Source organism: Gobio gobio, assembly GCF_949357685.1.
Source record: "Gobio gobio genome assembly, chromosome: 24".
Classification (NCBI taxonomy): domain Eukaryota; kingdom Metazoa; phylum Chordata; class Actinopteri; order Cypriniformes; family Gobionidae; genus Gobio; species Gobio gobio.
In genome coordinates this window covers 2,457,373-2,478,476 of record NC_137120.1, presented here as the reverse complement: position 1 = coordinate 2,478,476, position 21,104 = coordinate 2,457,373, and the positions used below count along the sequence as shown (strand labels likewise).

At 39.3% G+C, this 21,104-nt stretch overlaps 1 protein-coding gene across 2 annotated transcripts; it reads right to left on the bottom strand.

Moving 5' to 3' along the window:
- Positions 1-78: 78 nt before the first annotated feature.
- LOC307120662 (uncharacterized protein) lies at positions 79-21,040 on the bottom strand. 2 transcript variants are annotated; one of them, XM_079807785.1, is made up of 6 exons: positions 20,979-21,040; positions 19,870-20,056; positions 11,113-12,396; positions 9,860-10,804; positions 8,522-9,553; positions 79-540 (listed from the first exon to the last, which is right to left on the bottom strand). In XM_079807785.1, the coding sequence occupies exons 2-6, from the start codon at positions 19,901-19,903 to the stop codon at positions 533-535; spliced, it is 3,303 nt and encodes a 1,100-aa protein (XP_079663911.1). In that variant the 5' UTR covers positions 19,904-20,056; positions 20,979-21,040; the 3' UTR covers positions 79-532. The 2 variants fall into 2 exon arrangements, with proteins under 2 accessions (XP_079663911.1, XP_079663910.1); XM_079807784.1 differs by lacking the exon at positions 79-540 and adding an exon at positions 4,139-4,953.
- Between the last annotated feature and the right edge of the window lie 64 nt (positions 21,041-21,104).

Sequence of the window (21,104 nt, the reverse complement as noted above, 5' to 3'; positions counted from 1 at the left end):
AGGGGTCAATAAATATTTTTTTATAAAATGATGATAAATGATAAAAAGAATGATAAGACAGTAAAGTTAAAAATGTTTGATTAATTTATCTCTTTATTGACAGGATAACAAAGCATCTCAAGAGAATAAAAGTGAAGAAGGCCAGTTGCAAACTTACATAACAGTATATCTTACATCTGTGTTTACTAAATACTGTACACTACAAGTCAAAGAATAACTTGTTTAAAAAAAATTTACAAGTTAAAAATAAATAAAGACACTTTCCTTCATAAAAGTATAAATAAACTATAAAAGTGATGAATATACATTATACGAAAACTGAACATAAAAAAATGTATTCATACTAAAGCATAATTGATATAATTAACCAAAATTATATAAAATAATAAAACTTTTAGATATTGTCCATCTTTTGAGTTGATCTGAACCTCTCAGTTGAAACTGCTGGTCTTGAAGATGAACTTTATTCACGATGACAAATTTAGATGATGTTTCTTTTTCCTGTCGCTCGTTGTGGCTGATTAAGTCAGATTTACACACCTTTTAAAAAAAATAAAATAATAATTTGGTCAATCATTTACACGAAAATGACATTTTGGGTGCCCTAAAGTTTTTGAAGACAATGGAGTTATCATCTCCATGTAAACTACAAAAACATGCATTTGTGAAAACGTAGATGTCATGCGCATACGTATTATGTGTTCAGTGTATAGGCGCGCAGTGTGTTTTTAACAAAGTGACATTATAAGCGCACTAGCGCAGTGTTGTGCCAGTTCACAGCTTTTCTGAACTAGTTCAAGTTCAGTTCATACATGCTCAAAGTGAACAGTTCGCGTTCAAAGTTCACAATTTTAATTCTGAACTAGTTCAAAGTTCAGTTCATTTTACTTTTTTCGTGAGATATTCAAATAAATACTTTTTTTCACACTACGAGCTAGAAATCACTATACGTTCTTTGAAGCTGCTCATTGTAGACATTTGCTCATGACACTGCAATTGTCGGTGTCCGTCTCCGTGCCATCACTTCCACTAGCCATTTTTTTTTTAAATTGCAGCGCTTTCTCTCACTCTCGTCTTTGGTCTGTCTCTCTCTCTCTCTCTCTCTCTCTCTCGCTCCTCTAGCCCTCCGCGCTCTCGTCGTTGCCTGCTACGCGGCGTTGCTATGCCTACCCCGCTCTGCTGCAATTCATCACGGGTAACGTTGTGCGGAAGCCAGTATGCTATTCAATTCTCAGCCGGACACTACGTTGCCCGCAATGCATTGCGCACACAATGTCAAAACCATTTCTGTCTGGTGATACATGATTTATGCGGCACCAGCGAGAATACAGGAGGGAGGAACTTTCTCTCGTTGCGTTTCAAAAGAGAAAACAGATGTCACTCAGTTTTCAATGGAAAACAAATTCCAACGTTCATTTACAGTGATGTCTGCCGTTCATGACACATAATGTGAACTAATTCACGTTCAAGTTCTTTATTAAAAAATGTGTTGCGTTCAGTTCAACGTTCACGAAAAAATGAGCGTGTTCAATGAACGCGTTCTTTTGAACTCGTTCACGCACAACACTGTATAAGCGTTTCAATGCATCTTAAACAAGCCTGGTGTGTGTGTGTTTCCCGCTGCCTCACTATTGTTGCTGAGAAAGATGAGACGTATACAGTGACGTAAGACCTGGCTCTGTGGTGGCTCTCTAGCATGTGGAAAGGCAACCGGTTCTTAAAGGGTTAGTTCACCCAAAAATGAAAATTCTGTCATTACTTACCCTCATTTCGTTCGACACCCGTAAGACCTCTGTTCATCTTCGGAACACAAAGGAAGATATTTTAGTTGAAATCCGAGGGCTCAGAAAGGCCTCCATTGGCACAATGCACGGTACACTCTCAAGACCCATAAAAGGTACTAAAGACGTCGTTACAAAGTCCATCTCACTACAGTGGTTCTACAATAACTTTATAAAGTGATGAGAATAGTTTTTGTGCCTGAATAGTTTTCAGGGCTGGGACACTTCGGGTTTAAGGGGTTAATGACAGAATTTTCATTTTTGGGTGAACTAACCCTTTAAAATGGCTCGTCAGTCGAACTGGCACTAGCACTGGCTCTGAACTAGCACCTGCTTCAAGGAGTATCAGTCCAGTTGGTTGGTTCCTGTGAAGTTCGGTGCGCTCTGTGACTCATTCCTGGCCACGGGCGGCCTGGCAGACATCTCAGCGCTCAACAAACTTTCTCAGCTTGGACGGAGACCACCTTCCCTTCCTCCCTTTCGGCAACATTCACGCTCAGACTAACCACTTTCGAACTTTCCGCGGATTAGAGACATGGTCACTGGGAGAACAGAGAAAGAACGCTCCAGCTCAAAGAGAGGACTTGCACACATTCTTTTATACTCTGCACAAGAAACCATGCACATATTAATTCCATCGAAATTTAGATGCGTTTTAAAATTTGTAGCCGTTTAAGGTGATTATGTTTGCTGGCTCTCTGTGGTTATGTTTGCGAAATTGCCATTCTTCCTGTCTCTTCTTCTCATTCTCTTTCGTTATTTTTTCGTTATCCATACATGTATTCTTTATGTAGTCATATGTATTTGAGAATCAATCATTAAAACCATGGTATCTATGTTTGATTGTCATTGTTGCCGCTCACAAGACAGAGTCACTTTAATGTTCATATCTAGCTACAAGCTCTTATAAGTATGTTTGAATACTTTAACTAATATCCCAATAGTCTGTAGAGTTTATTCTTTGTGGCCAGAGGAATAACCTTCCCGAAGATTTGGTATAAAGAATAAAACTGAGAATTGATAAGGAGATTGGACTGTCTGTTCGGAAACGAACGGATCAGTTGAATTTTAAAGGGTAACTAAACCCCTGCTCAGAGCTTAACTCCACCCACTGGCAATTTTTGAAAAATAATGTAAAGGTGGGCAGAGCCCAGCGGAGACAGAAGGGACGAACCGAGGGCGGGGCTGAGCGGAGGGTGTGCACCTGAGCAGTGGTTCTCAAATGGGGGTACGTGAAGGCACTCCGGGGGGTACGTGAGATATTAAAATATAGCCTACATAAATTTAAAAAGTAGCATCCATGCTAAAATCCTTTAAAAATAATTATTTAATAAATATTTCAGGAAAATATAAGTATAAGTTCATAAAATGAATGTAATATTCAGTAGGCTATTCAATTTCATTATCCTAAAAACCCAGAGTCTCCCCCATACCAGGATGGTTTGACCCAACCTGTCATATGCCATCTGGCATCACCTGTCAATCACTTGGATCAACGATAGGATGACCAGACGTCCCCGGTTTTTAATGTTCGTAATGTTTTTAGAGTTGTCCCCGGAAATGTCGTTCCAAAAGCTCGTTCCAAACAACCCGCAGATATATTGGAAAAAAGCGGCCAACCAACATACAGCTGCTACGCTGACTCTACTTGGTCGCGCGCGCGCGCCGCTACTCCTTCATGAAGAACGTACCGAGTCGAGAGCAGACAGAGCGCCATTATCGTCAAACATCAAAATAAACCTCGTTGTCGCTTTCAAGGTAGTAACATACTAACTATTCGTTTTTAATTTAAAGTAATATTGTTTGTATGTGCTTTATAACAGAGCCTCAACAAGGTGCGGGATTGTTTTGTCCCCAAAAGTTCTGCAGTCACAATGCAGTGATTTACCACACATCTGAACTATAACTTAAATATAAAAACCTATATAAAATATAATATATAATAATATAAAAACCCTAACCCCAAACAATTACACTTGCAACCAATACATGTGCAGAATACATATACTTTCTGCTTAAAATAATACTAAAATGCTAAATAACAAGACCAATTAAGGATAGTAAGCATAAACGTAACAAAACTTTTGAAGTAAAAAAAGTAATTTATGTAGTATAAACTTAAATACAATTTTATTTATCATATTTGTTTTATTTTTGTAATGTGCTTTTGTTAAGTCATGTTACAATATTGTTTTGAACTGCTTATTTACAATGGTTAGCTTACCATTAACTGTTTTCATTGTTTTTTTTATTGTATTAAATCCAGACCAAAAATTCTAATAATCAAAGTAAATCATAATAATTATTAATGTTAATAATAATATAAAGACTCCACAACAACAACAACAAAAACATTTAAAAATGTATTGTCCCTGTTTTTTAATTAAAATATAATAACAAATGAGATTCGAGTGATATTTTGAGCACTCAAATAGGAAATGTCCCCGGTTTCCATTTCAGAAATCTGGTCACTGTTTTCACTACATTAGTTTCAATCACTACATTTTAGTGATGAGAGATATTTGCAATACATTTAGTCATGGATTATTATCATTTAAAATGTTCGAAATAGTTTCTTTTTTTCAAATGTTTGAATTTTGTAAGTGTTTATCTGTTCCAAAGTTTTTTTTTTCAACCAAAAATGCTTTGCGCTGGTTAGGGGGTACTTGGCTGAACAAATATTTCACAGGGGGTACATCTGTAACAATTCGTCTAGTATTCACACTCAGACCAATTGCCACAAGATTCATAATAGGGAGGGAACCACCGGCTATGGTCTGTATTAGTTCAAATACTCAGAAAGACAGGCAATATGCAAAAGTGAGTATTATTCACAAAACAAGAGGTAAAGAATACATACGACCGTCATTACATGATAGGAAATCACACATATCATAACATTATTTACAAAAGTAGCACAAAAGTTATTATCTGGATAGGCAGAAATGAAAGTCCTTCAAAGTCCTTTCTGTCGTACTCAAGTGCACGGAAGTCCGTAACTCACAAGGCCGGAATCAATCCACTATAATCCGTCATCAAGCAACGAAACATTTGTCCTTGTACATCGATCCAGAGGCTAACGAGGAGAATAGAAGTAAGGTGTCCTGGGGTTAAACAGTCCTTTTGTGGTACAATCCTCCTGGATATTATCAGGAAGGACTAAAGAGTCCTTCTACAAACAAGTAAACACAAATCAACATCATATCATTTGTGAATCCACACAAGCCCAAAATAACCATGAATAAAACAAACAAAATAACAAATCTTACATTGACTGAGCAGAAATCCCATAGATTCTCAGTCTGGACTCTAAGAGTGTCACGCCATGCTGTTAGTCCCCCAACATCTCTCTCTCCTTCTATCATTGCCTTACTGATATCCTAGAGCAATAGGCCCACTACCTCCCCCTAGTGTCAGGTAGTAGCCTTACATACCAAAGGGAAACTAATGTGACAGGCCAAGACTGTTACACATCACTGAAAAAAGGTTGAGAACCACTGCACCTGAGACCCGCAGTGACGGGTTGATTGACAGCTGTCTGACTCGCGAGTCGCAAAGAGTGACGCCAGCTTTGCAACAGAGCGGTCATTCTTCACCTGAAGTGGAGGAGGGTGAAAGGTCTGTAAACACAAACCCGGAGCCTTATCAATGCGAGCCGCTGGCTCAAACTGCGTTAACTCCCAATGCAGACGATGCTAGTGAAGCAGCAGCGCAAGAGAACTGACCTAATCTATGAACAGTCAAATCCTTACACTGAATGCCACTAAAAATAGATCAGATATCTGATATACATACGATGTATTTTCATTCAAATTAACTGAATCAATAAGTTCAGACCTAAAAACCTTGAAAGTGCGTCTCATGTATAAAAATTATCTGTACACATGACGGGCGGCAATAATATCGCAAGAAAAGCCTGACGTGCACTGACAACTGCATTATTTAACCGTATTTTCCGTATAACCGTATTTTTAATGTTAAAGCAAGTGTCAAGTGAGTTTCATTCATAATTTTTCTACTTCATGTAACAGTTTAGGGATGAAACGGTATGTAAATTTAACATCAGGATTATAGTGACCCAAATTATCACGGTTATCAATATTATCACGGTTTTGTTCAAGTTTTATATTTGAAAATCAACAAACAAACTAAAGCAGCTCTATGCACTTTTTTAAGCAAGATTCTGTGGGATTTTCTTCCTTATAATGGCCGTCGTCAATATAGCAACGCATAAATAATAATAATTTCTCGTAAATATAATCTCTAATATTATCTCTGTAAATATATTCTCAAGCAATATTCTCATCAGTGTTCAGCAATGATGCATTTAAATCTAGCATGTTTTGTGTTAGAGCCCAAACTGTATCCTAGTGAAATAATGCATATCCATATTTCCATATGATTTGACAGTTTATTTTATTAAATATCAAAATGACTGCATCATACCTGACACCTAAATGATCACTTTACAGCCAGTTTTATGACTTTCATTGTCTTCAAATGCTATTAAAGTTTCAAACGTGTATAACGTTACCAATGTTGTGTGTAACTTTAGAGACGGTCCCTAAATTTACCAACTTTATGCCAGTCACATCAGATGCGCTGTGGTTCTGCTGTGTTTGTTTGAAACTATTTTCGCTGCTGAAATAGAACAAAAACAGTCAACAACTGTATGATGAGTGAATCTCTTGCGTACATCACACACACATCTCTGCTTTTAGTGTAGATTTCAGCGAGTGAGAGCGGTGAGAGAATTGAACAAAATTCCGGATAATCTGAACGCCTCTGATTATGAGACATTGCATTCATAAACTCAATAGAAACACATGTGAGTGGTTATAATGTGCAAAGCGATTATAACAGATGGCTTTTGAGAAGACTATAATAAGTTCAACAGCAGAGTGGCTAGTGTGCAGCCGAAATAACGTTAACTTACACCCGCAAACGGCGGTTGTTAATGGCAAACCCTGATTATTATCCCTTAAATGTCACCCTAGTCTTGTCTGAACTTGTTCGTTCGCTTCACGTTATTATTTCCCAGACGTAGTTTTGGTATTGAGGTCAAAGTCCACTTGCCTTGCGTTCGTAGTTTTGAAGTGTTTCCCTCTATTACAGCGACTTTATTCTGGCATGTTCTGCAGACAGGTGACCATCTTCCATTAAGTTTCCCTCAGGACTTTTGTAAAAGCCAAAATATGACAACGCCTCAGATTGGGTCCTTTTAGAGGCTGAACAATCCCCCGAGTGCTGTCACTGCCTTCTGCCATTTCTTCTCATTCAGAAAACAGCGGTGCGCGCAACAGACTGACGCTGACTGGACAAGATTTACCGCGAGTTTTAAAATCGTGATAATCACATGCGGTTTTAATGATAATTAAATTTTATACGATATTACTAACCGTCACTAAATTTTACCGTAGTTTATCGTGAAACCGGTAATCGTTTCATCCCTATGACAGTTCAAACTGGAGTGAAGCCGTTCTCCTCATGTGATTGGGGAAACATTTCTGAGGGCGTGGTGAGCTCGTGCCAGGGGCGCGGATAGAGAGCCGTTGGAGGTACCATCCTACGTCACGATGTACCACAACGTCCAATAGGAAAATTCAACTGCAGTAGCCACCGTTCAACCTTAAGAGGGCAGCACTTTGGTGGTTTTACACCATATTTTATAGAATTTAAACCCTTTATACTCAAATGTCAAAACATTTACTCGAATCAATGAACAGCATTCATAAAGCCCCAGTATTATATATTTAATTAATTAATTAATTTTTTATATAGCGCTTTTCTAGGCACTCAAAGCGCTTTACATATAGAAGGAGGGAATCTCCTCAACCACCACCAATGTGCAGCCTGGATACCACCTGGATATTACAGATCAATAACTAAAAAAATGTTGGTTTAGGGTTTAGTTACCCTTTAATTAATTTTTTTAAAGTTATTTTTAGATGTTTCCCTTGTGGGTGATTTTGGAGATGTATGATTTGATCATAACCCGTTTCAGATTAATCATAAATAACTAAATATTAATACCCATAATTCCCTATTGAGCTAATTTAATCACATATGTGGCCGAGTCGCCACATAAAATAAATACATGATTGTGATAGCCTATAGGATTTGTCTGATTTCTTCAAGCAGTCGTATTTACCATGTTTACTGTGGTAATGGTTAGCACAAATAGTCTTTTGCATCACTATTTCTGTCTTATACAGGGATCAGAATCCACATCGGATCACAAACAGAAGTTATTTAAAACACTCACGGCTGTCTGCAAGTGCTAGAATGAGCTAAAATGATTTTAAGTTTTAAATGCTGATGTTAGCTGGTGTATGAAATGATCCGTGGTGCCGGTGCTGCATTCTCCAAACTCAGGTAAACTTTGTTCATAACCACTTCCTCTAGCCCGAGCCTACCCGCCAAGGTATTCAGCAGGCCAAAAATCCCTGGCCGTTGGCCCAGAGGAAGCCCTGAATAGGCTCAATGAAGAAACAGAAGTAACAATGGAAAGACAACTGGCCCTGGCACACGCTAGCATACCCGCTTTTGGCCCGACAGTGGAAACCAGGCAGGTTTCAGAATACAGCATTTTGGTCGTTTTCATGCATCCATGTGTACATTGTTGTTGAGAAAACACCCTCATATTGAAGATATTGTATTGCTCAACAGTATTCTTGTCACATTTGATGAGGATGCCACTTTACATTTGAAATTGCTGGATCTGAAGATGATCTACTTACTGTGATTGTTCTTTGTATGACTGCATAGAGCAGATGAATGAGTGAAACTCTTCCCACATGCAGTGCAGTGAAACGGTTTCTCTCCAGTGTGGACCCTCTCATGTTTTTTCAGGCCTCCTGACTCACTGAATCTCTTGTCGCAGTGGGAGCACTTGTAAGGTTTCTCTCCTGTGTGGATCCTCTCGTGTGTTTTCAGGGCTCCTGACCGGTTGAATCTCTTGTCGCAGTGTGAACACTTGTATGGTTTCTCTCCAGTGTGAATTCTCTGGTGCCGATTCAAATCTGCAGTTGTAACAAAACCCTTCCCACACTCAAAGCACACATGAACTTTTTCGCCAGTATGTATTTTCTGATGTGCTTTTAAATTCTTCAGATGTGAAAATCCCTTTCCACACAAAGAACATGAATGTGGTTTCTCCTTTGAATGAACAGTCAAATGGATCTTCAGGCTTGACGCGCACAAAAATGTTTTGCCACATTGATCACATTTGTGCAATTTCTCTCTAGTATGGATGTTCATGTGCTCCTTAAGGTGAACTTGTTGTCTAAAACTCTTCCCACACTGATCACATGTGAACGGTTTCTCTCCAGTGTGAATCCTCACGTGATCCTTGAGACTCTTTTTGCATGTGAAACTCTTCCCGCACTGATCACATATGTGTGGTTTCTCTCCATTGTGAATGTTCATGTGGGCCTTAAGGTGAACTTGTTGTCTAAAAGTCTTCCCACACTGATCACATGTGAACGGTTTCTCTCCAGAGTGGATCATCATGTGAACCTTGAAACTCTTTTTGTGTGTGAAACTCTTCCCACACTGATCACATGTGAATGGTTTCTCTCCAGTGTGGATCCTCATGTGATCCTTGAGATTCTTTTTGTATGTGAAACCCTTCCCACACTGACTGCAGGTGAAACATTTCTTGTCTCTTCTTTTCATTAAAGAAATGCTTTCAGTCTGTGAGCAATTTTTTTCTAGAGTGTTAACATAATGTCGTTTCTCTTCTTCACTCTCCTCATTCTTCAGAATCACATCTGAAATGAAAAGTATAAAAGTTGCATTTTAAATAAAACATACCAAAATCAAAGAGAAATGTAAAATTAAGAAGTACACATGTAAGAGCTACATGAAATAGTTCTGACAACAGGATTGTTTTGAGAACATTGCCATCTGTACCAGGAAAAACATGAAGGAAAAACGTTTCCACTTTTAATACATCATTGTCGTGTAAACGTGCTCTCATATTGAAGATTTTATAGCTTGACGGTCTTATTGTATCATGTTTGATGAGGATGCGGCTTTACACTTAAAAGCACAGGATCTGAAGATGATCTACTTACTGTGATTGTTTTTTGTATGCCTGCGTAGAGAAGATGCACGAATGAAACACTTTTCACATGCAGTGCAGTGATACGGTTTCTCTCCAGTGTGGATCATTTCGTGTGTTTTCAGGGCTCCGGAATCTATGAATCTCTTGTCGCAGTGTGAACATATGTAAGGTTTCTCTCCAGTGTGGATCTTCTCGTGTGTTTTCAGATGTTCTGACCGACTGAATGTCTTGTCACAGTGTGAACACTTGTAAGGTTTCTCTCCAGTGTGGATCCTCTCGTGTTTTTTCAGGGTTCCTGACTCTCTGAATCTTTGGTCACAGTGGGAGCACTTGTAAGGTTTCTCTCCAGTGTGGATCCTCTCGTGTGTTTTCAGATGTTCTGACTGAGTGAATGTCTTGTCACAGTGTGAACAATTGTATGGTTTCTCTCCAGTGTGAATTCTCTGGTGCCGATTCAAATCTTTAGTAGTAACAAAACCCTTCCCACACTCAAAGCACACATGAACTTTTTCACCAGTATGTATTTTCTGATGAATATTTAAATTCTGCAGATGTGAAAAACTCTTTCCACATAAAGAACATGAATGTGGTTTCTCCTGTGAATGAACTGTCAGGTGTTTCTTCAGGCCTGAAGCCCTCAAAAATGTTTTGCCACATTTATCACATTTGTACAGTTTCTCTCCAGTGTGGATGATCATGTGTTCCTTAAGATGCCCTTGATGTGCAAAACTTTTTCCACACTGATCACATGTGAACGGTTTCTCTCCAGTGTGGATCCTCATGTGAACCGTGAGACTCTTTTTGTGTGTGAAACTCTTCCCACACTGATGGCAGGTGAAACATTTCTTGTCTCTTCTTTTCATTGAAGAAATGCTTTCAGTCTGTGAGCAATTGTTTTCTTCAGTGTCGACATGATTTTTCTCTTCTTCACTCTCCTCATTCTTCAGAATCACGTCTGAAATGAAAAGTATAAAAGTTGCATTTTAAATAAAACATACAAAAATCAAAGAGAAATGAAAAATTAAAAAGTACACATGTAAGAGCTACATGAAATAGTTCTGACAACAGGATTGTTTTGTGAACATTGTCATCTGTACCAGGAAAAACATGAAGGAAAAACTTTTACACTTTTAGTACATCGTTGTCATGTAAACGTGCTCTCATATTGAAGAGATTTTATAGCTTGACGGTACTATTGTATCATGTTTGATGAGCATGCGGCTTCACACTTAAAAGCACAGGATCTGAATATGAACAACTTACTGTGATTGTTTTTTGTATGCCTGCGTAGAGAAAATACACGAATGAAACTCTTTCCACATGCAGTGCAGTGATACGGTTTCTCTCCAGTGTGGATCATTTCATGTGTTTTCAGGGCTCTGGAATCTATGAATCTTTTGTCGCAATGTGAACACTTGTAAGGTTTCTCTCCAGTGTGGATCATCTCATGTTTTTTCAGGGCGCCTGAATCACTGAATCTTTTTTCACAATGTGAACAATTGTAAGGTTTCTCTCCAGTGTGGATCCTCTCGTGTTTTTTCAGGGTTCCAGAATCACTGAATCTCTGGTCACAGTGGGAGCACTTGTAAGGTTTCTCTCCAGTGTGGATCCTCTGGTGTGTTTTCAGATGTACTGACTGGCTGAACCTTTTGTCACAGTGTGAACATTTGTATGGTTTCTCTCCAGTGTGAATTCTCTGGTGACGATTCAAATCTTTAGTAGTAATAAAACCCTTCCCACACTCAAAGCACACATGAACTTTTTCACCAGTATGTATTTTCTGATGAACTTTTAAATTCTGCAGATGATAAAAACGCTTTCCACACAAAGAACATGAATGTGGTTTCTCTTTTGAATGAACTGTCAGGTGCATCTTCAGGCCTGAAGCCCACAAAAATGTCTTGTCACATTGATCACATTTGTGCAGTTTCTCTCCAGTGTGGATGTTCATGTGTTCCTTAAGGTGCCCTTGATGTGCAAAACCCTTCCCGCACTGATCACATGTGAACGGTTTCTCTCCTGTGTGGATCCTCATGTGATCGTTGAGATTCTTTTTGTGTGTGAAACTCTTCCCACACTGATCACATGTGAACGGTTTCTCTCCAGTGTGGATTTTCATGTGTTCCTTAAGGTGAACTTGTTGTCTAAAACTCTTCCCACACTGATCACATGTGAACGGTTTCTCTCCAGTGTGGATCCTAATGTGAACCTCAAAACTCTTTTTGTGTGTAAAACTCTTCCCACACTGATCACATGTGAACGGTTTCTCTCCAGTGTGGATTTTCATGTGTTCCTTAAGGTGAACTTGTTGTCTAAAATTCTTCCCACACTCATCACATGTGAACGGTTTCTCTCCAGTGTGAATCCTCATGTGAACTTTGAAAGTCTTTGTGTGTGTGAAACTCTTCCCACACTGATGGCAGGTAAAACATTTCTTGTCTCTTCTTTTGAGTAAAGAAATACTTTCAGTCTGCACGCAAGTTTTTTCTGCAGTTTGGACATAATGTTTCTCCTCCTCTTCACTCTCCTCATTCTTCAGCATCACGTCTGAAACAAAAAGTAAAATGTAAAAAGACATTGAGATAAATACTGGACTTACAAAATTTTTTAAATCTAAAATGGTTTGGCTGTGGCGTTGAAACTAATTTATGGTGAGAAAAGGGGGTGAGAGAGTCCACCTCCCAAGTCTATTGTTATTAACACGGCCGTGTCTGAAAGGAAAAGGGGGAGGTGTTGCTGTAGTTTATAGTACTATCTTCAGTATTACTCAGAAGTCTAGTTTCAAATATAACTATTTTGGTGCTTTACGTCATGTTATGTAGTGTAAATGATAAATCCCGTTTGACATTTGTGTGGGCTACTGTATACAGGCCACCAGGGCACAATACAGACTTTATCAAAGAATTTGCTGATTTTCTATCAGAGTTAGTACTGGCTGTAGATAAATTACTAATTGTTGGTGATTTTAATATCCATGTAGACCACGAAAAAGATGCATTGGGATTGCGATTTAGAGATATTCTAAACTCTATTGGAGTTAGCCAACATGTGTCAGGATCCACTCATTGTCGTAAAGATCCTTTAGACCTAATATTGTCACATGGAATAAATGTTGACGCTGTTGAAATTCTGCAGCCGAACGATGACATCTCAGATCATTATCTAATTTTGTGTATACATCATTTAGCAAAGGCTGCAAAGCAGTCTCCTTGTTACAAATATTGTAGAACTATCACTGCAACCACTAAAGATTGCTTTAAAAATAATCTTCCTGATCAGTTTCATCTCCTCAGTATCCCAGAAAGCCTAGAGGAACTCGATGTTGCAACAGAAACTATTGACACTCTTTTTTTCAAGCACTTTAGACACAGTTGCTCCCCTGCGCTTAAAGAAGATTAAAGAAAATAGTCCAACGCCGTGGTACAATGAGCACACTCGGGCCCTTAAAGGGCAGATTGCAGGTAAAACATTTTTCTAAATGAATATATAACCTTGCATAAAAATACCATATGATAAGGTAATGCAGGATTTAAATTGTTTTAAAAAGACATAAGAGCACAAATTTAGTAGATAAAAGAGGCCGTTTCGTTGGCCGCTTGTAAAAAACGCTTTTTTTTTTTTCAACGTCGCGTCATATTACGTCACTAGAGGAAGTCGCTTGCCGAGCCCTGCGTTGGCTCGGTGCAGAATAGGTTGGTATTTAGTTGGAGTTATTTTTGGTAGATTTTCTATTCCAATATATCATTGTCATGGTAAATTATTGTGTCCAGCCTGTCAGGACATCCTGGTCTGTCCCTAATTGTGTGTCATAAGTGTATGGCTTTGGTTCATTAGTACCATTGAGTATTAACACACATTTATAATTCCCTCAGCGTCCGAACTGTCATTGCGATGCATTGTCTTCCTATTGTTGAAATTCACAGCACTCCCTCTCGTTACTTCACTTCCGGATTTGGCATTTTTAGATGTGGAAGTGAAATTCTCTCACAAAAACAACTCCAAAAGCCTTAATAGCGTATTTTAAAGTATATTTTAAAGAAAATCTAGTTCCTACATTATTTTTCTATACATTGACTCACTGGGGTCTCTAACCTGCATTTCATGGAAAGAGAGCATAATTGCATACAGAAAGGCCTAAAAAACTGCTAGATCTGCTTATTTTTCGACTTCATCAGAAGAAAACAAACACAACCCTAGGAATTTATTTGATACGATGGCTAAATTAACAAGAAATACACCGCAATTCAAATTATTATGCAAATTGGATGTAGTTTTTTTATTAAACTTATGGAATGCATCGTGTCTCAGGGCTCTTTGGATCACTGAAATGAATCTCAGACACCCGTGATCATTAGTTTGCCAGATGAGCCCAATTAAAGGAAAACTACTTGAAGGGTTAGTTCACCCAAAAATGAAAATTCTGTCATTAATTACTTACCCTCATGTCGTTCGACACTCGTAAGACCTCCGTTCATCTTCGGAACACAAATTAAGATATTTTAGTTGAAATCCGAGGGCTCAGAAAGGCCTCCATTGGCACAATGCACTTTACACTCTCAAGACCCATAAAAGGTACTAAAGACGTCGTTACAAAGTCCATCTCACTACAGTGGTTCTCCAATAACTTTATAAAGCGACAAGAATAGTTTTTGTGTGCAAAAAAAACCTAAATAACGACTTATATTGTTGAAGGGTCAAGGGTCAAGCCAAACATCACTTGTCTCTTCATCAGACACATATCCTTCAAGAATGATTTTATGTTCAATATTAAAATAAGAATTAATGATAATCAAGTTATAACCATTTCCTACATTTGATAAATCAGTTCTCTATATTCAAGGAGTGATTTTGGATATTGTAGTGTTTTAGTTGCTCTGTGCTTTTGAATCCAGACTTTGATATACTTTTCTTTCTTACTAAATAGAATAAATTCACTCCTGAACTAGAGTTAGTATCAGCATGTTTTGGAGAAGTGCTTTGTTGAAAGTTAGTTAAGATGCTCCCGACCTTGATGGAAACTGTTATTCTGTGAAGCTTTGTGTGTGCGTCTCATGATTCTGTGCAGATCCAGTATTGGAGATGGTCCTTTCGGCAGACGATTCTAGACTTGGAGGCATCTTTTCTATGACCTCCGAGGTCGCTAGGGACTAATCTGGGCCTGGGCGACATCAAGTCTACGCATTTTTACTGATATATGCTCCTATCTGTCTACGTGTGGAAAGTTGCTTACATTGCATGTTGTTAGAACCAATCAGAATCATTCCACATGGCAGTAATGACGTGTCTAGACCTTGAAAACAGTATAACTGTTCAGAAAATTGTATGTACGTTAGACGGAGGCGGGGAGACTGTTAGAGGGAGTGCGGCCAACGAACTCCTCTTGAGCTGGCTTCTGCTGATGAAACTGCAAACTATTCTTCAGTAAAATTTTCTTTAATTAATCTGACTCCTGGTCTTCATTTTTCACTACTGGTCCTGGGTCCTAAGCTGTTACCCCAACATTGTGATGACCGATTTCAAAACAATGCATCATGAAGCTTCGAAGCGTTATGAATCAGTGAGTCGATTCAGCGGTTTGAATCGCCAAAGTCATGTGATTTCAGCAGTTTGTTGGTTTGATACGCGATCCGAATCATGATTCGACTCGCTGATTCATAAAGTTATTGTAGAACCACTGTAGTGAGATGGACTTTGTAACGACGTCTTTAGTACCTTTTATGGGTCTTGAGAGTGTAAAGTGCATTGTGCCAATGGAGGCCTTTCTGAGCCATCAAATTACAACTAAAATATCTTCATTTGTGTTCCGAAGATGAACGGAGGTCTTACGGGTGTCGAACGACATGAGGGTAAGTAATTAAATGACAGAATTTTCATTTTTGGGTGAACTAACCCTTTAAGAAGGAAGTTCCACGTTATTAAGCAAGCCACAGGTTTCAAGCAATATGGGAAAGAAAAAGGATCTCTCTGCTGCCGAAGAGCGTCAATAGTGCAATGCCTTGGACAAGGTATGAAAACATATGATATTTCACAAAAACTTAAGCGTGATCATTGTACTGTGAAGAGATTTGTGGCTGATTCAGAGTATAGATAGGTTTGTGCCAAGCCTGCAGCAGAAACTGAAGCCTCAGCGCCTTGATTGCCCCCCGGTAGTTGGTCCCAGTATAGCTCCTAAACCCTACCTCTCCATGTATAAGAACGGACGCGAGACACACTAAACAATTAAATTACACTTAAAATAATTGTTTCCTAAAGATTTTAGGCAGTTTTTATCCCGATGATTTCATTTCAAGTGTTCGTTTTTAAATAGGTTTAGTTTTAGTTAGTTATTTGATCCTATAAAAACGGGGGGTGTGACGTCATGATTGACAGCTGAGATTGATGGCTTCTCTGAGTGAAGTTGTCACTAAGGCACTAACAGACTTTTTTCTGGATTTTTGGGAGGAGATTGGAGCTTTAGCTTTAATTTCTACATATCTATAACTGTTTATTTCACACCAACATAATTAATTGTTCTGCATCTGTGAGAGTGTGGGCGGGCTTTTGATAATCGCGCCTCTACTTCTTGCTCTCTACTGCGCAACTCCGGTCCCGAGATCACCACTGCGCAACTCCGGTCCCGAGATCGCCACTGCGCAACTCGGTCCCGAGATCGCCAGTGCGCAGACTCGGTCCCGAGATCGCTACTGCGCAGACTCCGGTCCCGAGATCGCTACTGCGCAACTCCGGTCCCGAGATCGCTACTGCGCAACTCCGGTCCCGAGATCGCTACTGCGCAACTCCGGTCCCGAGATCGCTACTGCGCAACTCCGGTCCCGAGATCGCTACTGCGCAACTCCGGTCCCGAGATCGCTACTGCGCAACTCCGGTCCCGAGATCGCTACTGCGCAACTCCGGTCCCGAGATCGCTACTGCGCAACTCCGGTCCCGAGATCGCTACTGCGCAACTCCGGTCCCGAGATCGCTACTGCGCAACTCCGGTCCCGAGATCGCTACTGCGCAACTCCGGTCCCGAGATCGCTACTGCGCAACTCCGGTCCCGAGATCGCTACTGCGCAACTCCGGTCCCGAGATCGCTACTGCGCAACTCCGGTCCCGAGATCGCTACTGCGCAACTCCGGTCCCGAGATCGCTACTGCGCAACTCCGGTCCCGAGATCGCTACTGCGCAACTCCGGTCCCGAGATCGCTACTGCGCAACTCCGGTCCCGAGATCGCTACTGCGCAACTCCGGTCCCGAGATCGCTACTGCGCAACTCCGGTCCCGAGATCACTACTGCGCAGACTCGGTCCCAAGATGTCAGCGCCGTGTGTGGGCCTACGAAAGCTTCAACTCTGGTCAGCGGAAGTCAATGAAGTTGTGTCGTCCATATTTTTTTACGGTCTATGGTTTGTGCAGACAAAAGCAGAATGAGGAAGGTTTCTGCCAGACAAATTCATTGTATTAAGAGAGCAGCTGTTGAAATGCCATGGTGCCTCTGGAGTAGGGTTGGGAACCGAGAACCGGTTCTTATGCAGAACCGAAACTGATTTTTGAAAAATACCAGAACCGCACGAAATTCCTAAGTTTCGGTTCCAAAAACGGTTCTGGTGCAATGTGTGTGCGAAGCGCTGGAAGCGTATCCTTTAATAGCGAGTGACAGCCAGTGTTGCCAAGTCCGTGGTTTTCCCGCTTTCCACTGTTGCCGCGGGCTGAGTTTCATGTCCGCGGGTTGAAGCGATTGTGCAATTGTGCGTGTTTTGTTGTGAAAACCTGGCAACCCTGGCTCACCTCATCATGAATATTAATTACGTTGCCTGCCGCTTCCAGGAGTGCAACGCAGTTCAGCCTGAAAGCCCTCGCGCATCACATTCACGGTTTTGCGTCAGATATTTTCTCGTTGACCACCAGCATGGCGAAGAGAAAGTCACAAGTATGGATTCATTTCCAAAGAATGAATGATAATGAAGCAAAATGTAACACATGTGAAGAGTTAATAACATGCAAAGGAGGCTGCACTAGCAATTTGACAAAACATTTGCTACAGCACAGAGTCAACCTCAGCCTCAGGGCTTATACCAGATTTATAGTGAAAGACCTATATATATATATATATATATATATATATATATATATATATATATTTATTTGTCAACCGTTGAGTCACCATGGTTTAGGTAAGCGTTTCGGCACAATTACCTTTGTAATGCTGAATTGCAATTTATTATTTACAAGTTCACTGAATAACTGAATTACTATTAAATTAATATACAACTAATTAATAAATATAACTAATAAATATAATTTATAACTTGGTTTTATTCAGAGACAGAGAGATAAAATGTAATAAGACAATTTCAGAGGTGTTCATTTGAAAAAAATGTGTTGCAAGAATGGCTTAATTAATACTGTAATATATGTACAGTACAGGACTTTTTTGACATTGCCAACCTGTAAATTAATTTTAGAGAAAGTATAAACACAAAATGGATTGTTTGAGTTGCGTATTGTGCTTTTTTCCTTTACCACTATTTGTTTAATAATTTTAATGGAACCGGAATCGTTAGGCGGAACCGGAACCGGAACCGGAAAATTTCTCACGATTCCCAACCCTACTCTGGAGTCCCACGAACCTCAAGGTGTGGGATCCTCCAGAGGCTTGCAGTTGTGCATTAACCTACTATTCGGCCACCCCTAACCAGTGCTCACAAGCAGAATGGTTGCAGTGGGCCCAGACATACATGAAGACTAATTTTCAAACAGTCTCGTGTACTGATGAGTGTCGTGCAACCCTGGATGGTCCAGATGGATTACAAATTTATACATTGTTATATCTAGGTCCCAATGTAATAGAATATAACTGAAAACATTATCTATATTTGTGTTTTACATGAAGTAAACTTGAGGAAATTCTAAGGAGATTACGTCAGGCTGTGTAAGTGGTTGAGACATTAAGTATTTTGTCTTTATGCACTTCCTGACTATTTACCATGACAAGTTTAGAGCAATACTGCCTGAGTGATTGGATTAGCATCTATGCATTTGAATGGCACTGTTATGCTGATTGAATTACGGCTGATGAGACAGGAATGTTTGGGGTGTGTCCCTATTTTGAATGTCTCCTCCCCTGCTGTATAATCCCTCCCCTTGAAATGTATATAAAATACAATGTTCAACTGGCTTTAGTCAGACTTGGAACCTCAGCGGAAAGACAGCACGTTTTTTCTCAATAAAGAATCCTGCTGAAAAACCTATCCAAGTTCTCCTGGTCGCTACTTCAAGAAACAACAGAAGTTCACAACAGACGTCACGGTCAATGAGGTGGCGAAGTCATGTTTTGGGCCGGAATCATTAGGAGAGAGCTGGAAGACCCCTTTAGGGTCCCTGAAGGTGTGAAAATGACCTCGGCAAAGTATGTAGATTTCTGACTCATCTTCAAAATCATCTTTATGCATGACAAAGACATCGCTGTCATTGGCTGCTATGGGCATAAAAGATGAGAAACTCATGGTGTGGCCAGCATTCTCCCCTGACCTCAACCCTATTGAGAACATTTGGAGCATCCTCAAGCAAAAGATCTAAGAGGGTGGGACGTCATTCGCATCAAAACAGCAGCTCTGGGAGGCTATTCTGACATCCTGCAAACAAATTCAAGCAGAAACTCTCCAAAACCTCACAAGTTCAATGGATGCAAGAATTGTGAAGGTGATATCAAAGAAGGAGTCCTATGTTAAGATGTAACTTGCCCTGTTAAGATGTTTTTGATTGAAATAGCTTTTGATTTCAGCAAATAATGCTAGTTTTCAGTTCTTTACAACCTACAAAATGTTTTAACTCTGTTGTGTTTAATAATTTGGAACAGTGCATTTTCAGTGTTTTACTTTTGAAATAAATACTGTTATCATTAGGAGGTTTGTTCACTACAATTACAATTATACCCTAATGGTTGATGACTTGAAAATTATACTGACTGTCATTTGCAATTACTTTCTATCCATATTGTTCTTCAGGCTCATGAATGAAGAATCAGGAATAAACACCAACCTCTTTGTTCTTCAGTGTGTTCTGGATCTCTCATGTTCTCACTGTCCTTCAATAAACTCTGTCTTTGCAGATTTCAGCTCTTCCTGATGGTCTGATGCTCGTCTTCACTTGTAGGCTGATGGGAATATTCCAGCATTTATTGGTGAATTGCAGTGGGAGGAGCTTCACTGAAGGACGAGGAGCAGATCTGATAAAATCAAGAATACACATTTAAGTTAAAGTATTCTTATGTTCACATATCTATTGAGCTATGTAGCAAAGTAACTTATGTAAATTAGTGGCAACGTTTTATACTTATTCCCAAGAATTTCAACCACATACTTTATTCCTACATTTATCTCATTATCATAAAAAATGACAAAATAGGGAGTAGCTACAACAATTAACAGATATCAAATATAAATAAAAACAGTATGAACAACCTACAGAAAATAAATACTAATTTGTAAGAAACAACAGTTGACACATGGTTTATCACAGATTAATGAAATAAAATTATATCTTGTAGATGTCTCAATATCTGATCTTGTTGTTTTGACGAAGTCTGTTTACCCCAATTAAATTTGCTTAATGTGTCAATGTACGGATGTGAAGACATCAGCATAATGAATGAGGTGAAAACAGGATCTATTGACATGAAATAAAGAGGCTTTTCAGCTGCTCTGATAATAGTCATGAGCCATAGACTATCAATACTCATTAAACAAGCCATTCAGGATCAGCAGCAGATCATCTCACTTTATTCACACTATTTGCTGCTACAAACAGATTGTTTGAGTCAGAATATATGATGAAAGTGCTGAAATATTATTATTATTCCTCAAATTACACAGAAAAAAAAGCATTAATATAAAGACAGACACTAATGACACCTTTATCAACCATTGTAATTTGTCTATATAAATCTACGTATAGTTCAATTTCCTATTAACTACATTCATCACAACAATGTAGTTTGCTAACATCTTACCGTTTTGTATGTGAAAAGAAACAGGCAAATCATAAAACCTTCTTCTTTGAAAATAATCGTAATAATCAAATAGCGTCATACCCGAAGAAAACATTTTAGAAACGATCCCGTACATTTTGCAAAAAACAAACTGTCTTACCACAAATTAGCGTGAACCGTTTACCTCAGAAGACTCGAGACTGACTGAAGGAGCGCGCGGATGATGACGTCATCGACATGCGATCAACGGTAGATTATCAAAAACGCGCCAGATACTGTTTAAAAC